Raw genomic sequence first — 23707 nt, 5'->3', positions numbered from 1 at the left:
ATTGAATTAATTGAAGAGCATCATCGTTCCGCACAAGATCTGATTCATGCTTTGCTAACCTCCCAGCACCCGCAAATAACCCCAACTACCCTCTACACTTTTTTATGGTGTCTTTGGAAAGCTCAGAACAACACTTTGTTTTGCAGAAAAGTGTGCAAGCCATCACAAGTTTCTGCTCCAGCAAATGCAATTATTGCAGGAGCGGATATGGAGACTAAGGAAATGTCGACGAAGCAAGACAACGGCTTGCCAGAAGAAAAGCAGCATCGACTCGTCTCAAAACCAGGAGGCTACCAACGCTGAAGTGATGACCATCTTTTGTGATGCAGCCTGGAATGATCAAGTAGGAGCTGAAAGGAAACCTGCAGGACATGGAGTAACCATCAACATACAGGGTAATAATCAACACCTAAAGCAAATTCATGTAGCTACTCTCGCCTCCAGCATCTTCTCCTCTCTAAGCAGAGACCCTCACTACTACACAGATAGTTTGGTGTTATCTTCAGCGACAAGGGCGTCGTCAGTTTTTGCAGCTCCAGGGCATTGGGAAAACAGGCCTCTACTTGCAGAAATTCAAGCTTCTCGTTCATTTCAATCTAGCAGGATTACCCACATCAGGATTACCCAAAGCAGATCATCTTGCTTGGTTAGCTCATCGAGTTCAAAACAGACCCTTAGTGGTCCGTTGTTTAGGTTCAGTAGAAGGTTCGTGTCCAGCCAAGGGCATTCTCTGTGTTTCTAGCGTGAGCCCCTTCAGGCTTACTTCTGTAAAATGCACTTAAGCTAAATAAATATATGACATGTTCAAAAAAATTAGTAATTTTTCGTCATCCAAGGATCAACCTGACAAATTTTTTGTAATTTTCTATCATCCAAGGACCAACCTAACCAAATTCTCGAAAAACAAGTGACCAGTGTGCCACTACAATGGCGACCAACACCCTACACCTGAACTATTATTTGATCCTAAATGGAGAGCAGGCTCTAAAAGAAACTCATAGGGGCACTCTACAAGAAACTCTAAGGGGCTCACAACAAAACTTTGCAGAGAAATGTTTCTCATCCAAACAGTCCCATCCACAATACAAACCTGCAGCAACGTTGTTCTTAACCTGAGTCAACTGGAGTCAGAGAACCAGAGATTGTAGGACTGACTCTGAGCTGCGGCCGCCGTTTTGCCTACCGTAGAACACCGGCTTGGGTGGGGCTTGTAGAGACACCGTGTCGCTACCCAGCATCATGATCACCGACGACATCACCGGCCTACTCGCCGGGTCACCCTGCGCGCAGAGCAGCCCGATGTGGATGCACCGCAGTGCGTCGCTCCGGGAGAAAGCGTCGCCCATGCCCGGGTCTATCAGCTCGCATATCGATCCGGCCGTCCAGTGCTCCCACACCTGTATCATTGTGTTCCAAGCAATCAGTCAAAAGAACTGTACTGAAATGTGTGCTCCTAGATTTGCAAACAGTGACCAAGAATATATTTACAGCACTCACAAGAGTCAACAGATCTTCGGATTGCTGGGAGAGGTAGGAGTCATTGTTCTTCTTTCCCGTCACGATCTCCAGAACCATGACGCCGAAGCTGAACACATCTGATTTGACGGAGTAGTTCCCGCGCAACGCGTACTCCGGTGCCATGTACCCACTGATGACAATAAGAAAAAGTTGTCCTTGGAGTTTGGTTGCTTATTATACTATGGGAAGATTTAAGTAAAGCATGCAATCTATGACTCACTATGTTCCGACGACACGGCTCGTGACGCCCTGCGTCTGGTCGCTCCCGAAGAGCTTCGCCAGACCAAAGTCCGAAATCTTGGGGTTCATGTTGGTGTCAAGCAAGACGTTGCTGGCCTTGAGGTCACGGTGGATTACTTTGAGCTGGGAGTCTTCGTGGAGGTACTGCAGGCCTCGTGCGATTCCGTTTATGATCTTGTACCTCTTTCCCCAGTCGAGTTGTTCTCGTTTCTCGGCGTCTACACGTCGTTGATAAGTTCAGAAAGCCAGTGTGGTCAGTGTATGCAAAGGTAACAAACATTGCATAGAAAATGGAGGTCATCGTTGAGATAAATATGATTCAGTTAGTACCGAATAGAATCTGGTCAAGGCTCCGGTTGGGGACGAACTCGTAGACCAGCAGCCTCTCATCCTGCTCTAAGCAGACGCCAACCAGCCTGACGAGGTTCTTGTGCTGAAGCTTTGCTACCAAAGCAAGCTCATTCATAAGCTCCCCAATCCCTTGCGTCGAACTCTTGGAGAGCCTCTTCACCGCTATTTGATAGCCATCCGGTAGAGTTCCCTATGGAGATCAAACCGATGGCAGGCTTAAATATTTTTAGATAATCTCTCGCAAAAAAAACTATTCCTATGGCCATCAGTACCTTGTACACTGAACCAAACCCTCCTTCGCCTAGCTTGTTGCTTTCCGCAAAACTCCCAGTCGCGGCTCGCAGCGTAGAAATGTCGATGAGCATCGACTCTACAGTTTCAATGTTCTCCGGTTCAGCAGAGTTTATGGAATCTGTTGAAGCTTGTAATGTTAGTGCAAGAGAATGAGGTTGCTCTTTCAACATGTGAATTCTGAGAACGTTGAAGGCAGGGGGGCATACGTGGCTGAATTGCTCCAACTTGGTTCCTCCTCATCTTCCTCCAGATACAGAGCCAAACAAGGAGATTGATTACCAACAAAGTCGCGATAGTAGGGAGCACAATCACAAGGACCGTGCCAGTAACAATGAACTTCCTCTCTGTAAATTGACCAATGCAGTAAGACACATATCAGGTCAAATGTGTGCCCCAAAGCTAGTAACCATTATATTAGTGAGGGAGTAGCTAGCACCACGAATTTCACTCGAACTTAATCTCCCTTACGTGTTCTTACCATGAAGTATATCTAGGGAAATGATGAAAAAATATACTCCTCCGTCTAAAAATAGGTGTCTCAACTTTTGTAGATATGGATATATCTATAACTAAAGTGTGTTGTATGTAGACAAAACTAAGACCCCTATTTTTAGACGGAGATAGTATTGTTTTCTGAAGACTTCTAGATTGTTTTTTTACATACTGCAAGTCTAACACTGCGTGTGAACAAATTACAGGTCCTGTCCACTTGAAAGACTAGGAAGACAGGATTCTGACCGTTCCATATGCCTTTAAAAAACTGGCAAAGTGACAAGAGCACTAGAAAACCTCACGAAATGGGTCGTCGTTGTCTCCCTCACCTGCTCAAGTTGATGGACGGAAGTTCGGCACATTGCATCTGGCGTACGTCAGATTGTTTATTTGTAGATCTAAGCCAAGTTGTCAGGGACAGGATGGGAGATGACACTTCCTAGCATTGCTTTCCTAGCTAGGGAATGGTTGCTAACTGCCGCTTTATACCAGAGTGACGTGAGTGAGCAAGTGTGCTAATAACAATCTTCCATTGAACCTTTACCGGTTTCATGACTTTGTTTAAAGACTCACCTCTTCCGGCGGCCGCCGCTGAATTTGAACCCGTGGGCACAACGGCCGGCGCAGGCGCTTCCGAGCTCGGTGGCGCAGCCAGCCGCACCATCACCGGGCTATTGAGAAAGGGGTTAATCTCGTACCGGTAGCTGCACCTGACCCCAAGCGTCCTCCCTCCGATGCGGTCAGTGAACCGCCTCGGCAATTTCGAAATGATGTCGGCGAGGCAACCTCGGCACTGCGCTGGCGTCAGGTCCGGCGTGCACTGCGCCCAGCTGTACACTCTGGGAAACTCGCCGGCGCCAAGGTCGGCCTCCCCAGCCGCGTACCGCCGCGTGGAGTTGTACGCGGCGTAGTCGGCGGTGGCGTTCACCAGCGCGGCCACCTGGCGGTTGAAGCTAGCATGGTCCGACGTGACGTTCTGGTTGTTGACGCGGCTCGTCGTCGACGTGACGCTGTCGACGGAGGAGGAAAGGAAGCTGACGTTGGAGGAGTAGTAGAGGGCGCAGGGGTCGTAATAGATGGCGGCGTCCTTGTCGTAGGCACACATGTTCTGGACATCCTGGAATGCCGTGGCGAGGCAGCTGGAGCAGGCCGTGGCGTTGGCGTCGCCGCGGCAGAGCGCGAGCGCCGAGACTTGATCCGGGGCGGAGCCGACAACGGCGGTGGCGAAGAGGTCCGGGGACGACGAGATGTTCTTGGGCAGCGCCGCGGCGAGGACGCCGAGGTTGGCCTGGTACGTGCTGTTGGCCGTGAAGTTGGCTGTCGTGCCGCACACTTGCCACGGGTACGCCGTGGCGCGCGGCGCCAACAGCACTACGGCGAGGGATACCAGGACGAAACAGCGGTGAGTCCCAGCCATTGTTGGTAGGTGGGTGGTGGCAGGTGATCGGATTGGGTTAAAGTAACGGTAGGCTGGAGACCGAGAGGTGGACTTGACCAGTGAGCGGCGGTCGCCCACACATTGCAATGCGAGTTGCCAATATGCCATACCTTGTTAAGTCCATAAGCCCCTAACCCGACGGCAACGATTGTGAATTGTCCTGACGCGGAAAAACCTTGTGCGCCCATTGTCCTGACGCGGACAAGATGCGTTTCTCGACTACGGAGTACTCCGTATAATGATTGGTCAAAAGAAGCCACTTGCGTTGTTACTGTTATTCTTCATTTCTGAAGTTGCAGGGCAATGGTATGTTGGCTGTTTCTAGATTGTCTAGCCAACTCGCGACTGACGGGAAGCCTTTCATCGCTTGCTGCCACAAACAACCATGCTCGGCTGTTACCTCGCTCTCGCCGCCGCGGCGGTCATCATGCTGCTGCCGCTGGCCGCGGCACAGCCGACGCCGTGGCAGGCATCGACATGCGGCAGCGGCATCTACGCGGCCAACAGCACTTACCAAGCGAACCTCGGCCTCCTCGCCGCGGCACTCCCCGCGAATGTCTCGGCCACGCCTGCTGGCTTCGCAACGGCCACCGTGGGCGTGGTGCCAGACCTGATCTCTGCGTTGGCGCTCTGCCGCGGCGACGCAAACGCCTCGACCTGCCGCGCCTGCGTCGCGGCAGGGTTTCCCGGAGCGCAGCGCGAGTGCCCCAACAGCAAGGACGTGACCATCTACCAGGACGACTGCGTCCTCCGCTTCTCCGACCAGCGCTTCCTCGACTTTGTCGGCGTTAACTCGCCGGTTAGAGTGACAACCGTGGACCCGGAGAACCTCACGGTCTCGGCAGCCTGGTTTACCGCAGCCACCGTCGCGCTCATGAACGCGACCGTCGACCACGCCGTCACCGCGCGCGGCAACTCCACCAAGAAGTACTTCGCCACGGGCGAGGAGAACTTCGACGCGACGCACTACCCCATGATTTACGGGCTGGCTCAGTGCGTGCCAGAGATGACGGCGGCGCAGTGCCGGAGCTGCCTCAGTGACTTCATCGGAGCCATGCCGTGGTGGTTGAAGGGGATGCCCAGGGGGAGAGTTCTTGGGATTTGGTGCAACCTGAGGTACAGCGTGAACCCATTCTACACAGGCAGCGCAATGGTGAAGGTTTCAGCGCCGCCGGCACCAGCACCGGCGACCGTGCCTTCAATTGCTCCTGCAGAAGCAGGAACAGGTCGGGTTTGCTTCTCAGATTTCCTGTCTCGCGCATATTTCACATCATTTACAACTTGAATTCTGCGTTTAACGTATCCAATGATTCCAATCCAGGGAGGAAAGGGAGAGTTGCAGGGATCTCTGCAGGTGTCGCTTGTTTTGCAGTGATGATATTGATTCTTACAGTTTGTACTGTCATTCGCTTGAAGAGAAGAAAGGCCAACAAGCGTGATAATGGTGAGCAAGTGACTGATTACTCAAAGTCTTGGACATTGAAATTTGTAATTTATGGATATCTCTCTTTTCTGTACAACCAGCATTTAACAGAATGGCAAGAGGGAAGTGCACTATCTACGAATTTCCCACACTAAAAGAGGCAACTGGAAACTTCTCGGAGAAGAATAAGCTTGGAGAAGGTGGTTTTGGAACAGTATATAAGGTATAAATAAACAAGAATGTAGTTGAAACTTATCCACGGCAGCCTGTGTTCCTACTGACACAATAATCTTCTTCAGGGAAACCTCCCAGATGGGCAAGAAATAGCAGTGAAGAAACTTATAGATAGTACTGGACAGGGACTAGATCAGATACGCAATGAAATGCTGGTTCTGGCGCAGCTCCAGCACAAGAACCTTGTAAGGTTACAGGGATTTTGCCTGCATCAGAATGAGATGCTACTTGTCTATGAATACATCAAGAATGGGAGCCTCGACAACTTTCTTTTTGGTATCTCCCTGCTCCATTCACTTCTCCATGTCCTAAAAACTCATACTTTCTCTGAGTTACACTTTCTAATTCATGTTCATAAGATGGTTATATTTTGAAATCTATATTAGGTGGTAGGTCTCATAGAAAACTTAAACCTATGATTGAGATAAAAATTATCCATCAGAGCATGCCAAGAATAGATACATTATGAAGTGACAATTATTTTACCTGTGTACATTGTTTAATCCAGCCATAGTTTAGATAAGTACATATTGGTAGTGCGAGGAATTGTTGCAGTTTCTTTTATCTAGTTCATAAGATGGTCTGTTATTATCTCGCAGTAGATGCTAGCAGAAGAAATACACTAAATTGGGATCAAGAGTACAACATAATTCTCGGGATTGCAAAGGGAATAATGTATCTTCACGAGGACTCAAGCGTAAGGATCATCCACCGGGACCTGAAGGCTAACAACATTCTGCTCGACGATGCCATGGATCCCAAGATTGCAGACTTCGGTTTAGCTAGGCTGCAAGAAGGAGGCCATACTCAAACCAGGACAACTAGAGTTGTTGGGACATAGTAAGCTCATGCATACAAGAGGGTTTTATTTTAGTGGAGAAATCAAAATGTGTGGTTCTATGCCTAACTGGTAATCTTCTGCAGCGGGTATATGGCGCCAGAGTATGCTATACATGGAAATGTGTCTCCAAAGATTGATATTTTCAGTTTTGGTGTATTGGCACTTGAAATTGTAACCAAGAGGAGGAACTGCGGCTCTGATGATTCCGACACGGACACGGTGAATCTCCTAAGTGATGTAAGTGGATCTGTATATCACAGCAACCATATTATCATGTCTGGAAGTAAATTATCAAGTAACAAAGTGATGGTGAACAGGTATGGACTTGCTGGACAAAAGGGATGATATCAGAAATGATTGATCAATCACTTGAAGGACATTCCCGAATCCAGGCGCTAAGATGTATCCACATTGGGTTGCTGTGTGTCCAATCAGACCCCGACGACAGGCCTGACATTCCATCCATCATTTTCATGTTGAACAGGGACGACATGGCGCTTCAGCCACCAGAACAACCTGCTTTCTTCTTCGGAGAAAACTCAAACTCAGCTTCTCCGCCATGCCAGCAAGGCGTCTACATGTACAACCGGTCGGAGGTGATCTTTGAAGACATATCGAAGAACGGGCTCACAATTACTTACCCATATCCTAGATAAGGTTTTTTTTGTGTACTGTATATATCCCATATATGTGGAAGACAAACAAGAGTGGTGCGGGAAAATCACCAAGGCTCAATTCTCAAAGACCAAGGATTTAACCACACATAAATCCAAACTGCAAAACGAAGTGGTATACTAGCCACCAAAATGCAAATAGCCCAATGAGAGAACACACAAATGGAGCCAGGGAGGTACTAGCTTATGGCATATTCCTACAATAGCTTATGGAGTGCTAAAAGTCTGAGTAGATTGGAACTAAAACTTTAGCATTGAAAAAAAGGTACATTTGGTCAAAGGAACAGAACAAATGGAAATACAGAGAGCTAAACAAAATACCCCAATCGAGGGAGATTTGATGCAGCAAACCATAGTGATAGTGGCATGTCTCCACTCCAGCAGCATCATAGCCATCTACTTAAAATTGAAACCATTATAGCAACCTGCACATATGCAGAGTAGTATGTATGAGTCGTAAATCAAAATCGCCAACGATGTCTGAGGTAAATTCACGAACAATAGTTTTTTTCTGAGAATCACCACCCGAACAGCACAATCAGCGAGACGAATCGAAGGTGCACAAGGCACTCAACCAACAGAATAACTGCATGTACTGAGATTATGACCGAATAAAGCGTAGGGAGGGTACCATCGCCCATCGGCAGCGCTAGCAGCCGCGCGGGTCGCGCCCGCACCATTGCCATGACCAACACCAGTAGCGGGGCAAAGACCCTGCCCCGCCGCGCGCCAGAGCTCGTCGGGAGATGCACTGTCGGCCGGCTAATGGATCAATTGAGCGGCAGCGGCGGCCACGGAGGCGTGATGGCGATGAGCTAATGCGGCCGTCTCAGTAAAAAAAGAAAAAGGGGGTTTCACCCGAGGAAAAAAACGAAACAGGAAAAAGTTGAAAGATGCGCATTCTTTTGCTGAAAGTTATTTTGGCTCCTAAAAGTAGCTAATAATATATCCCACTAACGTTTAGATCTTAATTTCATTGTTTTATATTCTAAGCTACATAAAAATGACAAAGTTTGTTTGTTTAGAGATTTGAAATCACTATCCTTAGATCTATACTTTTGCTATTTTTGTGTACCCTAAAGTGCATATTTTTTTTCAATTGAAAATTTGCACGGTTACATCATGAATCATTTTTTTCAGAATTTTTCGAAACTTAGAAATATAATTTTTGAATCTTTTAAACAGTTTATTGTCGTTGTGACTTTTGTTTCAGGATGTTTCAAATTTATTTCATGAGTTCACTAGAAGTACAAAGCATCCTAAACATAACAAAAATTATATCGAGGTTCCTGGACCACCAAACGACCACTGTTGCGGCCAAAGCAAGCGCGCCAATGTCGTCGCCCCTTTACTGGAGCCGGTCTGACGTTGTTGATAACAGTAAGAAATCTTCGTGCATGTGCCCCTAATGACGAGCGCCCCAGAGCTAAAGTCATTACCATTGAACCCTTGAATTGATCTGAAACTTATAACATGATGACTGCAAGTGCATAGACGAATTGTAGCTAGTTCAAAGTAAGACAAACTAGGAGAGCTATTGGTAAGGTTTTTATGCCCCTCACTATCTAGAGAATACTTGCAAGTTATTATAATTCCAAGTTATAGGATATAAAGGTTGTTGGGGAATGATGTTTTGGCACATGAGAGCATATAAATCGACTTGTCATGTGGCGTGTGTAAACTAAAATAAAATAAATGGTAAAAATAAGGCTTCCAGAAGATAATTTTTCTCTGTTTTTTTACATAGACCACAAAAAAATATTGGTTCCTCGCGAAACTTGACGAACACACATATTGTATGGAGATGTACATGTAGAACTTTTTGTCAAAAAATGTCAATATTTCGAAACATAATTTTTTGGTAGAGGGAGCATATACACCCGGGAGGCAAATCGAATTTCCGAGGTTGTTTGGTGTTTGAGAGAAAAGTAAACAAGTACAAAGAAATGAGCTAATGTACCCAGAGAAACGAGTATGGTTGCAGGAAATGACAATATGGTTAAAGTGTTCTCGAGGAGCGTAGGATACACCACTAGTGTTGCTATTAAGTATGGGCAAGATAATATATGTCTTTGGTTATGTTATGTATGGGGAGAGCTCGGTATTAAGATTTACTAGTACATCTCCGAATAACCACTGCAATGATCTTTAGAAAATCACCTGCTAATCCATCACAATTAAGGGTTTCTCCATGGTTATCGACACAAGGATAATGAGTCCCTCCTTATCCCCCTCATCCATATGATAGTGTGCTAACCACGGTATATCACTTTACGTCGTACATAGTATCATACTTCAAAGGGTAGCTCTCTCTCTCCCTCTCTCTCTCTTCCCGGAGGCTACTTCATATCATAATATAGCTAGGGTTTATGCATCTGTCCCCAAGAACAAAGGGACTACTCACACATGAAAGGAATAAACATAATCTCAAATATATGAATGGAATACGATAGTACAATTGAATACAAGATGAGATCCATGATACGTCTCTAATGTATCGATAATTTCTTATGTTCCATGCCACTTTATTGATGATACCTACATGTTTTATGCATACTTTATGTCATATTTATGCATTTTCCGGCACTAACCTATTAACGAGATGCCGAAGAGCCAGTTGCTGTTTTCTGTTGTTTTTTGTTTCAGAAATACTAGTAAGGAAATATTCTCGGAATTGGACGAAATCAACGCCCAGGATCTTATTTTTTCACAAAGCTTCCAGAAGTCCGGGGAGGAAACGAAGTGGGGCGACGAGGCGCCCACACGCTAGGGCGGCGCGGACCAAGCCCTGGCCGCGCCGGCCTGTTGTGTGGGGCCCTCGTGGCGCCCCCTGACCTATCTCCTCCGCCTACTTAAGCCTTCGTCGATAATAACTCCAGTACCGAGAGCCACGATACGGAAAACCTTCCAGAGACGCCGCCGCCGCCAATCCCATCTCGGGGGATTCAGGAGATCGCCTCCGGCACCCTGCCGGAGAGGGGAATCATCTCCCGGAGGACTCTTCACCGCCATGGTCGCCTCCGGAGTGATGTGTGAGTAGTTCACCCCTGGACTATGGGTCCATAGCAGTAGCTAGATGGTCGTCTTCTCCTAATTGTGCTTCATTGTTGGATCTTGTGAGCTGCCTAACATGATCAAGATCATCTATCTGTAATGCTACATGTTGTGTTTGTTGGGATCCGATGAATAGTGAATGCTATGTTATGTTGATTATCAATCTATTATCTATGTGTTGTTTATGATCTTGCATGCTCTCCGTTGCTAGTAGAGGCTCTGGCCAAGTTTTTGCTTGTAACTCCAAGAGGGAGTATTTATGCTCGATAGTGGGTTCATGCCTCCATTAAATCTGGGACAGTGACAGAAAGTTCTAAGGTTGTGGATGTGCTGTTGCCACTAGGGATAAAACATCGATGTTATGTCTAAGGATGTACGTGTTGATTACATTACGCACCATACTTAATGCAATTGTCTGTTGTTTACAACTTAATACTGGAGGGGGTTCGGATGATAAGCTGAAGGTGGACTTTTTAGGCATAGATGCATGCTGGATAGCGGTCTATGTACTTTGTCATAATGCCCAATTAAATCTCACAATACTCATCATAACATGTATGTGCATGGTCATGCCCTCTTTATTTGTCAATTGCCCAACTGTAATTTGTTCACCCAACATGCTTATTCTTATGGGAGAGACACCACTAGTGAACTGTGGACCCCGATCCATTCTTTTACATCAAATACAATCTACTGCAATACTCGTTCTACTGTTTTCTGCAAACAATCATCATTCACACTATACATCTAATCCTTTGCTACAGCAAGCCGGTGAGATTGACAACCTCACTGTCACGTTGGGGCAAAGTAATTTGGTTGTGTTGTGCAGGTTCCACGTTGGCTCCGGAATCCCTGGTGTTGCGCCGCACTACACTTCCCCGCCATCAACCTTCAACGTGCTTCTTGACTCCTACTGGTTCGATAAACCTTGGTTTCTTACTGAGGGAAACTTACTGCTGTACGCATCACACCTTCCACTTGGGGTTCCCAACGGTCGTGTGATGTACGCGTGTCAAGCTAAATTTCTGGCGCCGTTGCCGGGGAGATCAAGACACGCTGCAAGGGGAGTCTCCACTTCCAATCTCTTTACTTTGTTTTTGTCTTGCTTTATTTTATTTACTACTTTGTTTGCTGTATTATATCAAAACACAAAAAAATTAGTTGCTAGCTTTACTTTATTTGCTATCTTGTTTGCTATATTAAAAACACAAAAAAAAATTAGTTACTTGCATTTACTTTATCTAGTTTGCTTTATTTACTATTGCTAAAATGGGTACTCCTGAAAATACTAAGTTGTGTGACTTCACAACCACAAATAATAATGATTTCTTATGCACACCTATTGCTCCACCTGCTACTACAGCAGAATTCTTTGAAATTAAACCTGCTTTACTGAATCTTGTTATGAGAGAGCAATTTTCTGGTGATAGTTCTGATGATGCTGCTGCACATCTAAATAATTTTGTTGAACTATGTGAAATGCAAAAGTATAAGGATGTAGATGGTGACATTATAAAATTAAAATTGTTTTCTTTCTCATTAAGAGGAAGAGCTAAAGATTGGTTGCTATCTCTGCCTAAGAATAGTATTGATTCATGAACTAAATGCAAGGATGCTTTTATTGGTAGATATTATCCCCCTGCTAAAATTATATCTTTGAGAAGTAGCATAATGAATTTTAAAAAATTGGATAATGAGCATGTTGCCCAAGCATGGGAAAGAATGAAATCTTTGGTTAAAAATTGCCCAATCCATGGACTGACTACTTGGATGATCATCCAAACCTTTTATGCAGGACTGAATTTTTCTTCGCGAAACCTATTGGATTCAGCTGCTGGAGGTACCTTTATGTCCATCACTCTAGGCGACGCAACAAAGCTTCTTGATAATATGATGATTAATTACTCTGAATGGCATACGGAAAGAGCTCCACAAGGTAAGAAGGTAAATTCTGTCGAAAAAACCTCTTCCTTGAGTGATAAGATTGATGCTATTATGTCTATGCTTGTGAATGGTAGGACTAATGTTGATCCTAATAATGTTCCGTTAGCTTCATTGGTTGCTCAAGAAGAACATGTTGATGTGAACTTCATTAAAAATAATAATTTCAATAACAATGCTTACCGGAACAATTCTAGTAACAACTATAGGCCATAACCTTATAATAATGGTAACGGTTATGGTAATTCTTATGGAAATTCTTACAACAATAATAGGAACACACCCCCTGGACTTGAAGCCATGCTTAAAGAATTTATTAGTACACAAACTGCTTTTAACAAATCTGTTGAAGAAAAGCTTGGGAAAATTGATATACTTGCTTCTAAAGTCGATAGTCTTGCTGCTGATGTTGATCTTTTGAAATCGAAAGTTATGCCTAATGAAAATAATAATTATAAAATTGTTACTACAGCAAATGCCATCCAAGTTAGAATTAATGAGAATATAAGATTGATGGCCGAATTGCGTGCTAGGTGGGAGAAAGAAGAAAATGCTAAAGAAGATAATATAGCTAAAGTTTGGACTATTACCACCACTAGCAATGCTAATGCTTCACATGTTGCTGCACCTCCTACTATTAATGGTAAAATAATTGGTGTTGGCAATGTTTCCACTTCTAATGCAAAGCGTGAAAAACAGCCTGAAACTGCTAAAACTGTTTGAAATCGCTGTGATAAAACTGCTGAAATTTTTTCCAACATTGGGGACAATGATCCCATTGCTTTAGATTATAATGGTTTAGATTTTGATGATTGCCACATCTCTGAAGTTATAAAGTTCTTACAAAAACTTGCTAAGAGTCCTAATGCTAGTGCTATAAATTTGGCTTTCAAAAAACATATTACAAATGCTCTCATAAAAGCTAGAGAAGAGAAATTAAATCGTGAAACTTCTATTCCTAGGAAGTTAGAGGATGGTTGGGAGCCCATCATTAAGATGAAGGTCAATGACTTTGATTGTAATGCTTTATGTGATCTTGGTGCAAGTATTTCCGTTATGCCTAGAAAAATCTATAATATGCTTGACTTGCCACCATTGAAAAATTGTTATTTGGATGTTAATCTTGATGATAATTCTACAAAGAAATCTTTGGGGAGAGTTGATAATGTTCGCATTACCGTTAACAATAACCTAGTCCCCGTTGATTTTGTTGTCTTGGATATTGAATGCAATGCATCTTGTCCCAATATATTGGGAAGACCTTTTCTTCGAACTGTTGGTGCTATCATTGATATGAAGGAAGGTAATATTAAATATCAATTTCCTCTCAAGAAAGGTATGGAACACTTCCCTAGAAAGAGAATGAAGTTACCTTTTGATTCTATCATTAGAACAAATTATGATGTTGATGCTTCATCTCTTGATAATACATGATACACACTTTCTGCGCCTAGCTGAAAGGCGTTAAAGAAAAGCGCTTATGGGAGACAACCCATGATTTTACTACTGCACTTTTATTTTATATTTGAGTCTTGGAAGTTGTTACTACTGTAGCATCCTCTCCTTATCTTAATTTTGTTGCATTGTTGTGCCAAGTAAAGTCTTTGATAGTAAGGTTCATACTAGATTTGGATTACTGCGCAGAAACAGATTTCTTTGCTGTCACGAATTTGGGCCTAATTCTCTGTACGTAACTCAGAAAATTATGCAAATTTACGTGAGTGATCCTCAGATATGTACGCAACTTTCATTCAATTTGAGAATTTTCATTTGAGCAAGTCTGGTGCCTCTTAGAAATTCATCTTTACGAACTGTTCTGTTTTGACAGATTCTGCCTTTTATTTCGCATTGCCTGTTTTGCTATGCTTGATGGATTTTTCTATTCCATTAACTTTCAGTAGCTTTGTGCAATGTCCAGAAGTGTAAAGAATGATTATGTCACCTCTGAACATGTGAATTTTGATTATGCACTAACCCTCTAATGAGTTATTTTGAGTTTGGTGTGGAGGAAGTTTTCAAGGATCAAGAGAGGAGGATGATACAATATGATCAAGGAGAGTGAAAGCTCTAAGCTTGGGGATGCCCCGGTGGTTCACCCCTGCATATTTCAAGAAAACTCAAGCGTCTAAGCTTGGGGATGCCTGATGACCCACAAGTATAGGGGGTGTATCGTAGTATCTTCGATAAGTAAGAATGTCGATCCCAACGAGGAGCAGAAGGTGTTGACAAGCAGTTTCGATGAAGGATTCACTGTAAATGCTCACAGACAAGTATTCAGGGGGTTTTGATGTAACAGTTGAATAAAGTACGAGTAAGTAAAGTGCGAGAGTAACAATTGCAGCGAGTGGCCCAATCCTTTTTAGCACAAAGGACAAGCCGGTTTGTTTACTTATGATGACCAAACGTTCTCGAGGACACACGGGATTTTAGTCTAGTGCTTTCGCTACATACGGCTAAATAATCTTCATTGTTATGATAAGTGTTGTGTGGGTGAACCTATGCTAATGTACCGCCCTTCCTAGGACTAATACATACTTGTGATTATACCCCTTGCAAACATCCGCAACTACAAGAAAGTAATTAAGAATAAATCTAACCACAGCCTTAAACTCTGAGATCCTGCGATCCCTCCTGCATCGATATACCAACGGGGGTTTAGGTTTCTGTCACTCCGGCAACCCCGCAATTAGCAAACGAATACAAGATGCATTCCCCTAGGCCCATAAATGGTGAAGTGTCATGTAGTCGACGTTCACATGACACCACTAGAAGAATAACACCACAACTTAAATATCACACCATTGAATATTACTCAATCATAGTTCACTACTAACATTTAGACTTCACCCATGTCCTCAAGAACTAAACGAACTACTCACGAGACATCATATGGAACATGATCAGAGGTGATATGATGATGAATAACAATCTGAACATAAACTTGGTTCAATGGTTTCACTCAATAGCATCAACAACAAGTAGAGATCGATACCGGGAGAGTTTCCCCTATCAAACAATCAAGATCAAACCCAAATTTCTACGGCGGTGACGGTGTCCAGCGGTGATGACGGCGATGATGATGGTGGAGATGATGATGATGGTGATGACGATGATGTCCAGCTCGATGACGGTGACGATGGCGTCGATTTCCCCCTCCCGGAGGGAATTTCCCCGGTGGATTCCTGCCCGCCGGAGAGCTCTTTTCTCTCTGGTGTTCTCCGCCCGCAGGCGGCTGTAACTCTTCGCGAGGTACCCTCCGTGGCTTAGGTTTTCGGACGAAGGATTTCGCGAAGAAAAGGAGGCGAAAGGGGTCGTGGGCCCCAGCACCACATGGCGGCGCGGCCAGGGGCATGGGCCGCGCCGCCCTAGGGTGTGGGCCCACCCTGGGTCCTCCTGGCCCCTCCTTCTGGCTTCCTTCGTCATCTTGAAAAATAGGATTTTTGGTATAATTTCCTCCCACAGTTGATCTTCCGAAATATTGCGTTCTGACGGTGCTTTTTCCAAACAGAATCCACGGCTCCGATGCTTGATCCTCCAATAATGATGAAACATGCAAAATAGATGAAATAACATAAGTATTGTGTCCCAATATGAAATATATCAATGAATAACAGCAAATTATGATATAAAATAGTGATGCAAATTGGACGTATCAACTCCCCCCAAGCTTAGACTTCGCTTGTCCCCAAGCGAAACTGAGCTCGATAGGCAGGACCACATGTTTATGGAGTGAAGAGTCGATAAATAAAATACGGACAAGAAGCATCATATTCATTCACACAGGACATTATAGTAAACAACCTCTTACAACTCATCTTGAAACAAGTATAAGGTAATCACAAGTAAAGGTGCATAAGAAATCATAATTGGTGATGGCAAACTTCGTTCTTGGTCAGAGAACAATTAACAGATTATATTTATCTCATTGAGCAGCGCTCTCATGTTAAAGTTTATAAGGCACAACTTGCATACTCAATCATAATGGTCTTCTCATGATCATTGATAACTTGCAAAGCTATATTCATTCAGATAAAACTTGTACTGAACAAGGAAGAATAAAAGACATGATGTAGCAAATCACAATATAATGGTTTGATCACAACTACTCAAATGCTTGCTTGAGATGGAGGGAAATAGGTTTACTGACTCAACATAAAGTAAAAGACAGGCCCTTCGCAGAGGGAAGCAGGGATTAAATCATGTGCTAGAGCTTTTTCAGTTTTGCAATCATATAGAGATAATAAAAGTAACATTTTGAGGGGTGTTTGTTGTTGTCAACGACTGGTAGCGGGTACTCTAACCCCCTTGCCAGACAACCTCCTAAGAGCGGCTCCCATATTATTTTCATTTTGTGTGGCACTCCTTCCAACCTTTCTTTCACAAACCATGGCTAACCGAATCCTCGGGTGCCTGCCAACAATCTCATACCATGAAGGAGTGCCCTTTTATTTTAGTTTTATTATGATGATGACACTCCCCCCAACCTTTGCTTACACAAGCCATGGCTAACCGAATCCTTCGGGTGCCGTCCATCAATCACATACCATGGAGGAGTGTCTATTTAGTTTAATTAATTTGGGACTGGGAATCCCATTGCCAGCTCTTTTTGCAAAATTATTGGATAAGCAGATGAAGCCACTAGTCCATTGGTGGAAGTTGCCCAACAAGATTGAAAGATAAAACACCACCTACTTCCTCATGAGCTATGAAACATTAACACAAATAAGAGATACTAAGTTTTGAATTGTTTAAAGGTAGCACATGAAGTATTTACTTGGAATGGCAGAAAATACCACGTAGTAGGTAGGTATGGTGGACACAAATGGCATAGGTTTGGGTTAAGGTTTGGATGCATGAGAAGTATTCCCTCTCAGTACAGGTCTTTGGCTAGCAAGGTTAATTAGCAAGCATAAGAGTCGAGGGAAACAAACAAATATACATATGATAGAAACAATCATGCATCTTCCTTGTAAGCACAAACAATCTTAACTTCAGAATAATAAGCTATGAGCTAACAAGAAAGACAATGAAACATCTACATGTATTTCTCTTTTCTACTTATCCTCAAAGTGTTGTTGCTATTGACCAATGCTAAGTTTGCCAAAACCAAATAGATTTATTCAATGCTCCCAAAGTGATACCAATACTAACAACAAGGTAAATCATATAGTAGAAATTGCAAACTAAAATAAGATGTGCAATATGTAAATGATAAGACTTCTCATTAATATTCCATAACGGTAACTCACACCAAGGGATACATAGATAACCAACTAAAGGAGAGATACTTCCAACTGCAACCCATCTTATATGATAACTTCCCTACTCATGATATGACACTACTTGACAATAAAAGTAAAAGGTAGTGATAATGTGATACCGCGGCACTCCCCCAAGCTTGGAACAAACCAAGGGGATGCCAATTCCGATGATGAATTACTCCTTTGGTGATGGTGGTGATGAATTCCTGACAAGCTTCTCAATAAGCTCCTGAAGCTCGTCAATACTGTATATGAGATTGCGAATCATCTCTGAATTGTGCTCGACGCGGTTAAAGAGTCTGTCTGACGGCGAGTCCCAGCTCTTGGAGTTATTTCCCCACTCTTCAGCCTCAGGCTCCTTCTCTCCTGCAGTGTTAGAGCGATCTATATCCCACTGGCTAGGCAATGCTGCCTTGGGAGTCCCTTCAATTTGATTATTGAAAATTAGATTGTGGAAGGGGTGATGAGTGCCTGATGGAGATGTTTTCGGAGCTAGGTAATGACGTGGAACCCCTCCTCCAGTGCGAATTCTTGCGCTCTTGTTTGCACTAAAAGGGTTGTCCACCACCTTGATGCTTGCGATAGTAGCACGCGGGTGTGCGCGCGAGTCTTCCTCCACCTCTTCTTCATCCTCTTCCTTGACGTCCTTGTCTTCCTCTTTCCACCCAAGATCTCGATCATCTTCATCCGGAAACTCCTTGCCCTTGTTCTTGGAAACCATGGTGCTTCTAAACTGAAAACAGATCCTGGCAGAAACAGCTCGAAACAAAACACGTCGAGAACACGATATACGGACCTCCAGGGGTCCGGGGGATTATATAGCAAAATTTTTCACAACAAACGGAAAGTACCAGATCGAACCAGAGTCGGAAAGGGGCGACGAGGCGGCCAGACCATAGGTCGGCGCGGGCCCAGGCTTGGCCGCGCCGGCCTATGGTGGTGCCCCCTCGTGCGTCCTTTCCACTCCGTTTCGAACTCGTAATTTTTCATATTTCCCAAAAACAGCGAAAATATTGTTCAGAAAGTAAATTGCGTACTTTTCATTACCAGTACTGTTACCTATTCAAAGTCGAGTTACGCGGATCGTCAATTTGCCCTTTGATGAAAACTTCCGGTGTTTCCACTTGAATAATATCAACATCAACATTATAGGAATCACCTGAGATATAATGCTTGAGTCTTTGTCCATTCACCACTTGCGTAGCATTGCCTTGGAGAGAGCTAATTTTGATTGCTCCTGAACGATACACCTCCTCGACAACATATGGTCCTTCCCATTTCGAGAGTAATTTCCCTGCAAAGAATCTGAGACGAGACCGATACAATAGGACTTTATCCCCAATATTAAATTCTCTTTTGATAATCCTCCTATCATGCCATTTTTTAACTTTCTCTTTAAAGAGTTTAGCATTTTCATAAGCTTCACTTCTCCATTCATCTAGAGAACTCAATTGCAACAACCTCTTATCACCGGCAAGTTTAGGATCTTTATTTAATTCTCTAACAGCCCAATAAGCTTTGTGCTCTAGTTCTAAAGGTAAATGACAAGCTTTCCCATAAACCATTTTATAAGGTGACATTCCCATGGGATTTTTATAAGCAGTTCTATAAGCCCAAAGTGCATCCTTCAATTTACTAGCCCAATTCTTTCTAGTTTTATTAACAGTCTTTTGCAAGATAGATTTAATCTCTCTATTTGATAATTCTACTTGACCACTAGTTTGAGGATGATAAGCGGAAGCAATTCTATGATTAATACCATACTTAGCAAGAGTTTTTCTAAAACCTCCATGAATGAAATGAGAACCTCCATCAGTCATAATATATCTAGGTACTCCAAATCTAGGAAAAATAATATCTAAAAGCATTCTTAAAGAGGTCTCACCATCAGCACTTTTTGTAGGTATAGCTTCCACCCATTTAGTAACATAATCAACAGCAACAAGTATATGAGTGTTACCTTCCGAAGACGGAAAAGGTCCCATGAAGTCAAATCCCCAACAATCAAACGGTTCAATAACAAGAGTATAATTCATTGGCATTTCATTACGTGCGGAGATATTACCAACCCTTTGGCATTCATCACAAGATAAAATAAACTTTCTCGCATCCTTGAAGAGAGTTGGCCAATAAAAACCTGATTGTAGAACCTTTTGCGCGGTTCTTTCTCCGGCGTGATGTCCTCCATAAGCACTACCATGACATTTACTCAATATCTCCTGTTGTTCATACTCGGGAACACATCTTCGCATAATACCATCCACTCCTTCTTTATATAAGTGTGGGTCATCCCAGAAATAATGCCTCAAGTCATAAAAGAATTTCCTCCTTTGCTGAGCTGAAAAGGTTGGAGGCAAGTACTTGGAAACAATAAAGTTAGCATAATCAGCATACCAAGGACTGTCTCGCGAGCTCACCTTTATTACAGCCAATTGTTCATTTGGAAAACTATCATTAACAGGAGCAGGATCATAAGCAATAATTTCCAATCTAGACAAATTATCAAGAACAGGATTATCAGCACCTTTCCTATCTACAATATGTAAATCAAATTCTTGCAAAAGAAGTACCCATCTAATAAGCCTCGGCTTAGCATCTTTCTTTGTCATAAGGTATCTAATTGCAGCATGATCAGTATGAATAGTAACTTTTGAATCAACAATATAAGATCTAAATTTATCGCAAGCAAAGACTACAGCTAATAATTCTTTTTCAGTTGTAGCATAATTTCTTTGAGCAGCATCAAGAGTTTTACTAGCATAATGAATAACATTCAGTTTTTTATCTACTCGCTGTCCAAGAACAGGCGCCTACAAAGAAAATCACTAGCATCACACATAATTTCAAAGGGTAAGTTCCAATCAGGAGGTTCAACTATAGGAGCAGTTGTTAAGGCTTTCTTAAGAGTTTCAAAAGCTTCCTTACAATCATCATCAAAAACAAATGGCACATCTTTTTGAAGAAGATTAGTAAGAGGCTTTGAAATCTTGGAGAAATCTTTAATAAATCTCCTATAAAACCCAAAGATGACCAAGAACACTACGAATACCTTTAACATCCCTCGGATAGGGCATCTTCTCAATTGCTTCAACTTTAGCTCTATCAACTTCAATACCTCTCTCAGAAATTTTATGTCCCAATACAATTCCTTCATTAACCATAAAGTGGCATTTCTCCTAATTAAGAACAAGGTTAGTTTCTTCACATCTCTGCAAAACTTTATCAAGGTTTCGCAAGCAACTATCAAAAGAATTCCCATAGACGGAAAAATCATCCATGAATACCTCTACAATACTTTCACAAAAACCATGAAAAATAGCAGACATGCATCTTTGAAAAGTAGCAGGAGCATTACATAAACCAAAAGGCATGCGTCTATAAGCATAAGTTCCATAGGGACAGGTAAAGGTGGTTTTCTCTTGATCTTTAGCTTTAACAGCAATTTGTGAAAACCCAGAATAACCATCAAGAAAGCAAAAATGAGTATTTTTAGACAATCTTTCTAGCATTTGATCAATAAATGGTAAAGGGTAATGATCTTTCTTAGTAACTTTGTTAACTTTTCGAAAATCAATGCACATTCTATACCCTACAACTACTCTTTGAGGGATGAGCTCATCATTATCATTAGGCACAATGTCATTCCTCCTTTCTTGGGAACGCAATGCACAGGACTAACCCATCTACTATCAGCAATAGGATATATAATACCAGCTTCAAGAAGTCGTAATACCTCATTTCTTACCACTTCCTTCATCTTCGGAATTAGACGACACTGATGTTCAACAACAGGCTTTGCATCATCTTCCATATTAATAGCATGTTGGCAAATAGAAGGAGAAATCCCTTTCAAATCATCAAGAGTGTAGCCAATAGCGCCTCGGTGCTTCTTCAATATTTCCAATAACCTTTCTTCCTCAATCCCTGAAAGCTTAGAACTAATAATAACAGGATATATTTTCTTATCATCAATATGAGCATATTTAAGATTATCAGGTAAAGGCTTTAAATCAAAAACAGGATCTTCCTTTGGTGGCGGTGTTGTACCCAAATCTTCCACCGGTAAATCATGCTTGAGAATAGGTTGGCGAAGAAAAATTTCCTCAAGCTCATCTCTTTCTTTCCTAAAAACTTCACTCTCGCTATCCTCCAAATGTTGCTGCAAAGGATTATTAGGAACAAGAACAATAGATGCACACTGCTCCATTTTAAAATCATTACTAGGCAAATCAGCTTTATAAGGAGTTTTAGTAAATTTAGAGAAGTTAAACTCATAAGATTCACCAGCAAATTTAGTCAAAATTTTCTCTTTCTTGCAATCTATAATAGCTCCACAAGTATTTAGAAAAGGTCTACCAAAAATAATAGGACAATAATCACTAGTAGCAGAACCAAGTACCAAAAAGTCAGCAGGATATTTAATCTTACCGCATAAAACTTCCACATCTCGAACAATACCAATTGGAGAAATAGTTTCTCTATTAGCCAGCTGAATAACCACATCAATATCTTCAAGTTCACAAGAATCAATTTCGTGCATAATCTCCGTGTAAAGCTCATATGGAATAGCACTAACGCTTGCACCAATATCACATAATCCATAATAGCAATGATCACCAATTCTAACAGATAGCATAGGAACACTAGCTTGTTTGGGTTTATTAGGATGTGAAACAATATTAGAAGCATCTTCACAGAAAATAATATGACCATCCTCCACATTTTCGATCACAAGATCTTTAACTATTGCAACAAAGAGGTTCAACTTTTATTTGTTCTTCGGGTTCTACAGGTTTCTTTTCACTTTTATGAACCGCACTATTTATAACAGAGTACTCCTTCATTTTAGCAGGGAAAGGAGTTTTTTCAATATAAGCTTCAGGAATAACATGATCAGCAGTTTCAACTACAACGCATTTATTAATAGATGAATCAATTTTATCTTTATACGGTTCATGATACTTATCAAAATTCTTCTTAGGCAATTCATAATGAGAGGCAAAAGCTTTATAAAGATTTACAGCAACTTGAGAATCAAGACCATATGTAGCACTCATATTACGAAATTTATCAGTATCCATAAAAGCTTCAATGCATTTATAATCATAAATTATACCTGATTCTCTATCCTTGTCATTCTCCCAACCTTCAGTATTTTCTTGGATCCGATCAAGAAGGTCCCTTTTAAACTCTTCTTTGTTGCGTGTAAATGATCCAGAACAAGAAGTATCCAGCAAGGTCTTGTCTTGAAAAGAAAGTCTTGCATAGAAATTATCAATAATAACATTACCAGGAAGCTCATGAATGGGGCATTTGAGCATTAAAGACTTCAATCTCCCCCAAGCTTGGGCAATACTCTCTCCATCATGAGGCCAAAAATTATATATGCGATTCCGATCCTTATGAATTTCACTTGGAGGATAGAACTTAGAATAAAACCGGGGCACAATATCATTCCATTCAAGAGAATCCCCATTATCCAGTAATTTATACCAATGCGCCGCCTTACCAGACAGCGATAAAGAGAATAGTTTCTTCCTCACTTCATCCATAGCAATACCTGCACATTTGAATAACCCGCATAATTCATGCAAAAATAGTAAATGATCACCGGGATGGACAGTTCCATCCCCTTCATAGCGGTTATCCATAACACGTTTAATAATTTTCATAGGTATTTTATATGGTATCACTTCCTCACCTGGCGCCTCATCCACTACCGTTGCAGTAGTAGTAGATTTCCCAAATAAAAATTGAAGAGAAGATCTCTCCATAATGACTTATAGCAACAGGCAGAAATAAAATCAGCACAACAGTAAAGGTTTTCCTTACCAATTCCACTTACCAATAGCGCTTCACTCCCCGGCAACAGCACCAGAAAATAGTCTTGATGACCCACAAGTATAGGGGGTGTATCGTAGTATCTTCGATAAGTAAGAATGTCGA

The 23707-nt window shown here is 42.4% G+C and overlaps 2 protein-coding genes and 1 long non-coding RNA gene across 5 annotated transcripts; 1 reads left to right on the top strand and 2 right to left on the bottom strand.

Annotated features, from left to right (window-relative positions):
• Positions 1-801: 801 nt before the first annotated feature.
• Positions 802-4430, bottom strand: LOC127333227 (cysteine-rich receptor-like protein kinase 6). The gene is made up of 7 exons (XM_051359568.2): positions 3469-4430; positions 2610-2747; positions 2382-2521; positions 2089-2299; positions 1739-1976; positions 1498-1648; positions 802-1397 (listed from the first exon to the last, which is right to left on the bottom strand). The coding sequence occupies exons 1-7, from the start codon at positions 4310-4312 to the stop codon at positions 1128-1130; spliced, it is 1992 nt and encodes a 663-aa protein (XP_051215528.2). The 5' UTR covers positions 4313-4430; the 3' UTR covers positions 802-1127.
• Positions 4431-4615: 185 nt separating this feature from the next.
• LOC127333228 (cysteine-rich receptor-like protein kinase 10) lies at positions 4616-7552 on the top strand. 3 transcript variants are annotated; one of them, XM_071826127.1, is made up of 7 exons: positions 4616-5559; positions 5664-5777; positions 5858-5979; positions 6056-6266; positions 6593-6830; positions 6915-7068; positions 7149-7552. In XM_071826127.1, exons 1-7 carry the CDS (start codon positions 4719-4721, stop codon positions 7485-7487), a joined length of 2019 nt encoding a protein of 672 aa, XP_071682228.1. In that variant the 5' UTR covers positions 4616-4718; the 3' UTR covers positions 7488-7552. The 3 variants fall into 3 exon arrangements, with proteins under 3 accessions (XP_071682228.1, XP_051215530.1, XP_051215529.1); XM_051359570.2 differs by having other exon boundaries at positions 5655-5777; XM_051359569.2 differs by having other exon boundaries at positions 4617-5559; positions 5655-5777; positions 6590-6830.
• LOC127333229 (uncharacterized) lies at positions 6589-8385 on the bottom strand. Its single transcript, XR_007871021.2, has 2 exons — positions 8137-8385; positions 6589-7930 (listed from the first exon to the last, which is right to left on the bottom strand). It is a non-coding gene; the product is annotated as an uncharacterized lncRNA (long non-coding RNA).
• Positions 8386-23707: the final 15322 nt, after the last annotated feature.

This window comes from Lolium perenne, chromosome 2 (genome assembly GCF_019359855.2).
Source record: "Lolium perenne isolate Kyuss_39 chromosome 2, Kyuss_2.0, whole genome shotgun sequence".
Taxonomy (NCBI): domain Eukaryota; kingdom Viridiplantae; phylum Streptophyta; class Magnoliopsida; order Poales; family Poaceae; genus Lolium; species Lolium perenne.
Note: the sequence above shows the minus strand (reverse complement) of the source record. Positions and strands in the feature narration are given on the sequence as shown.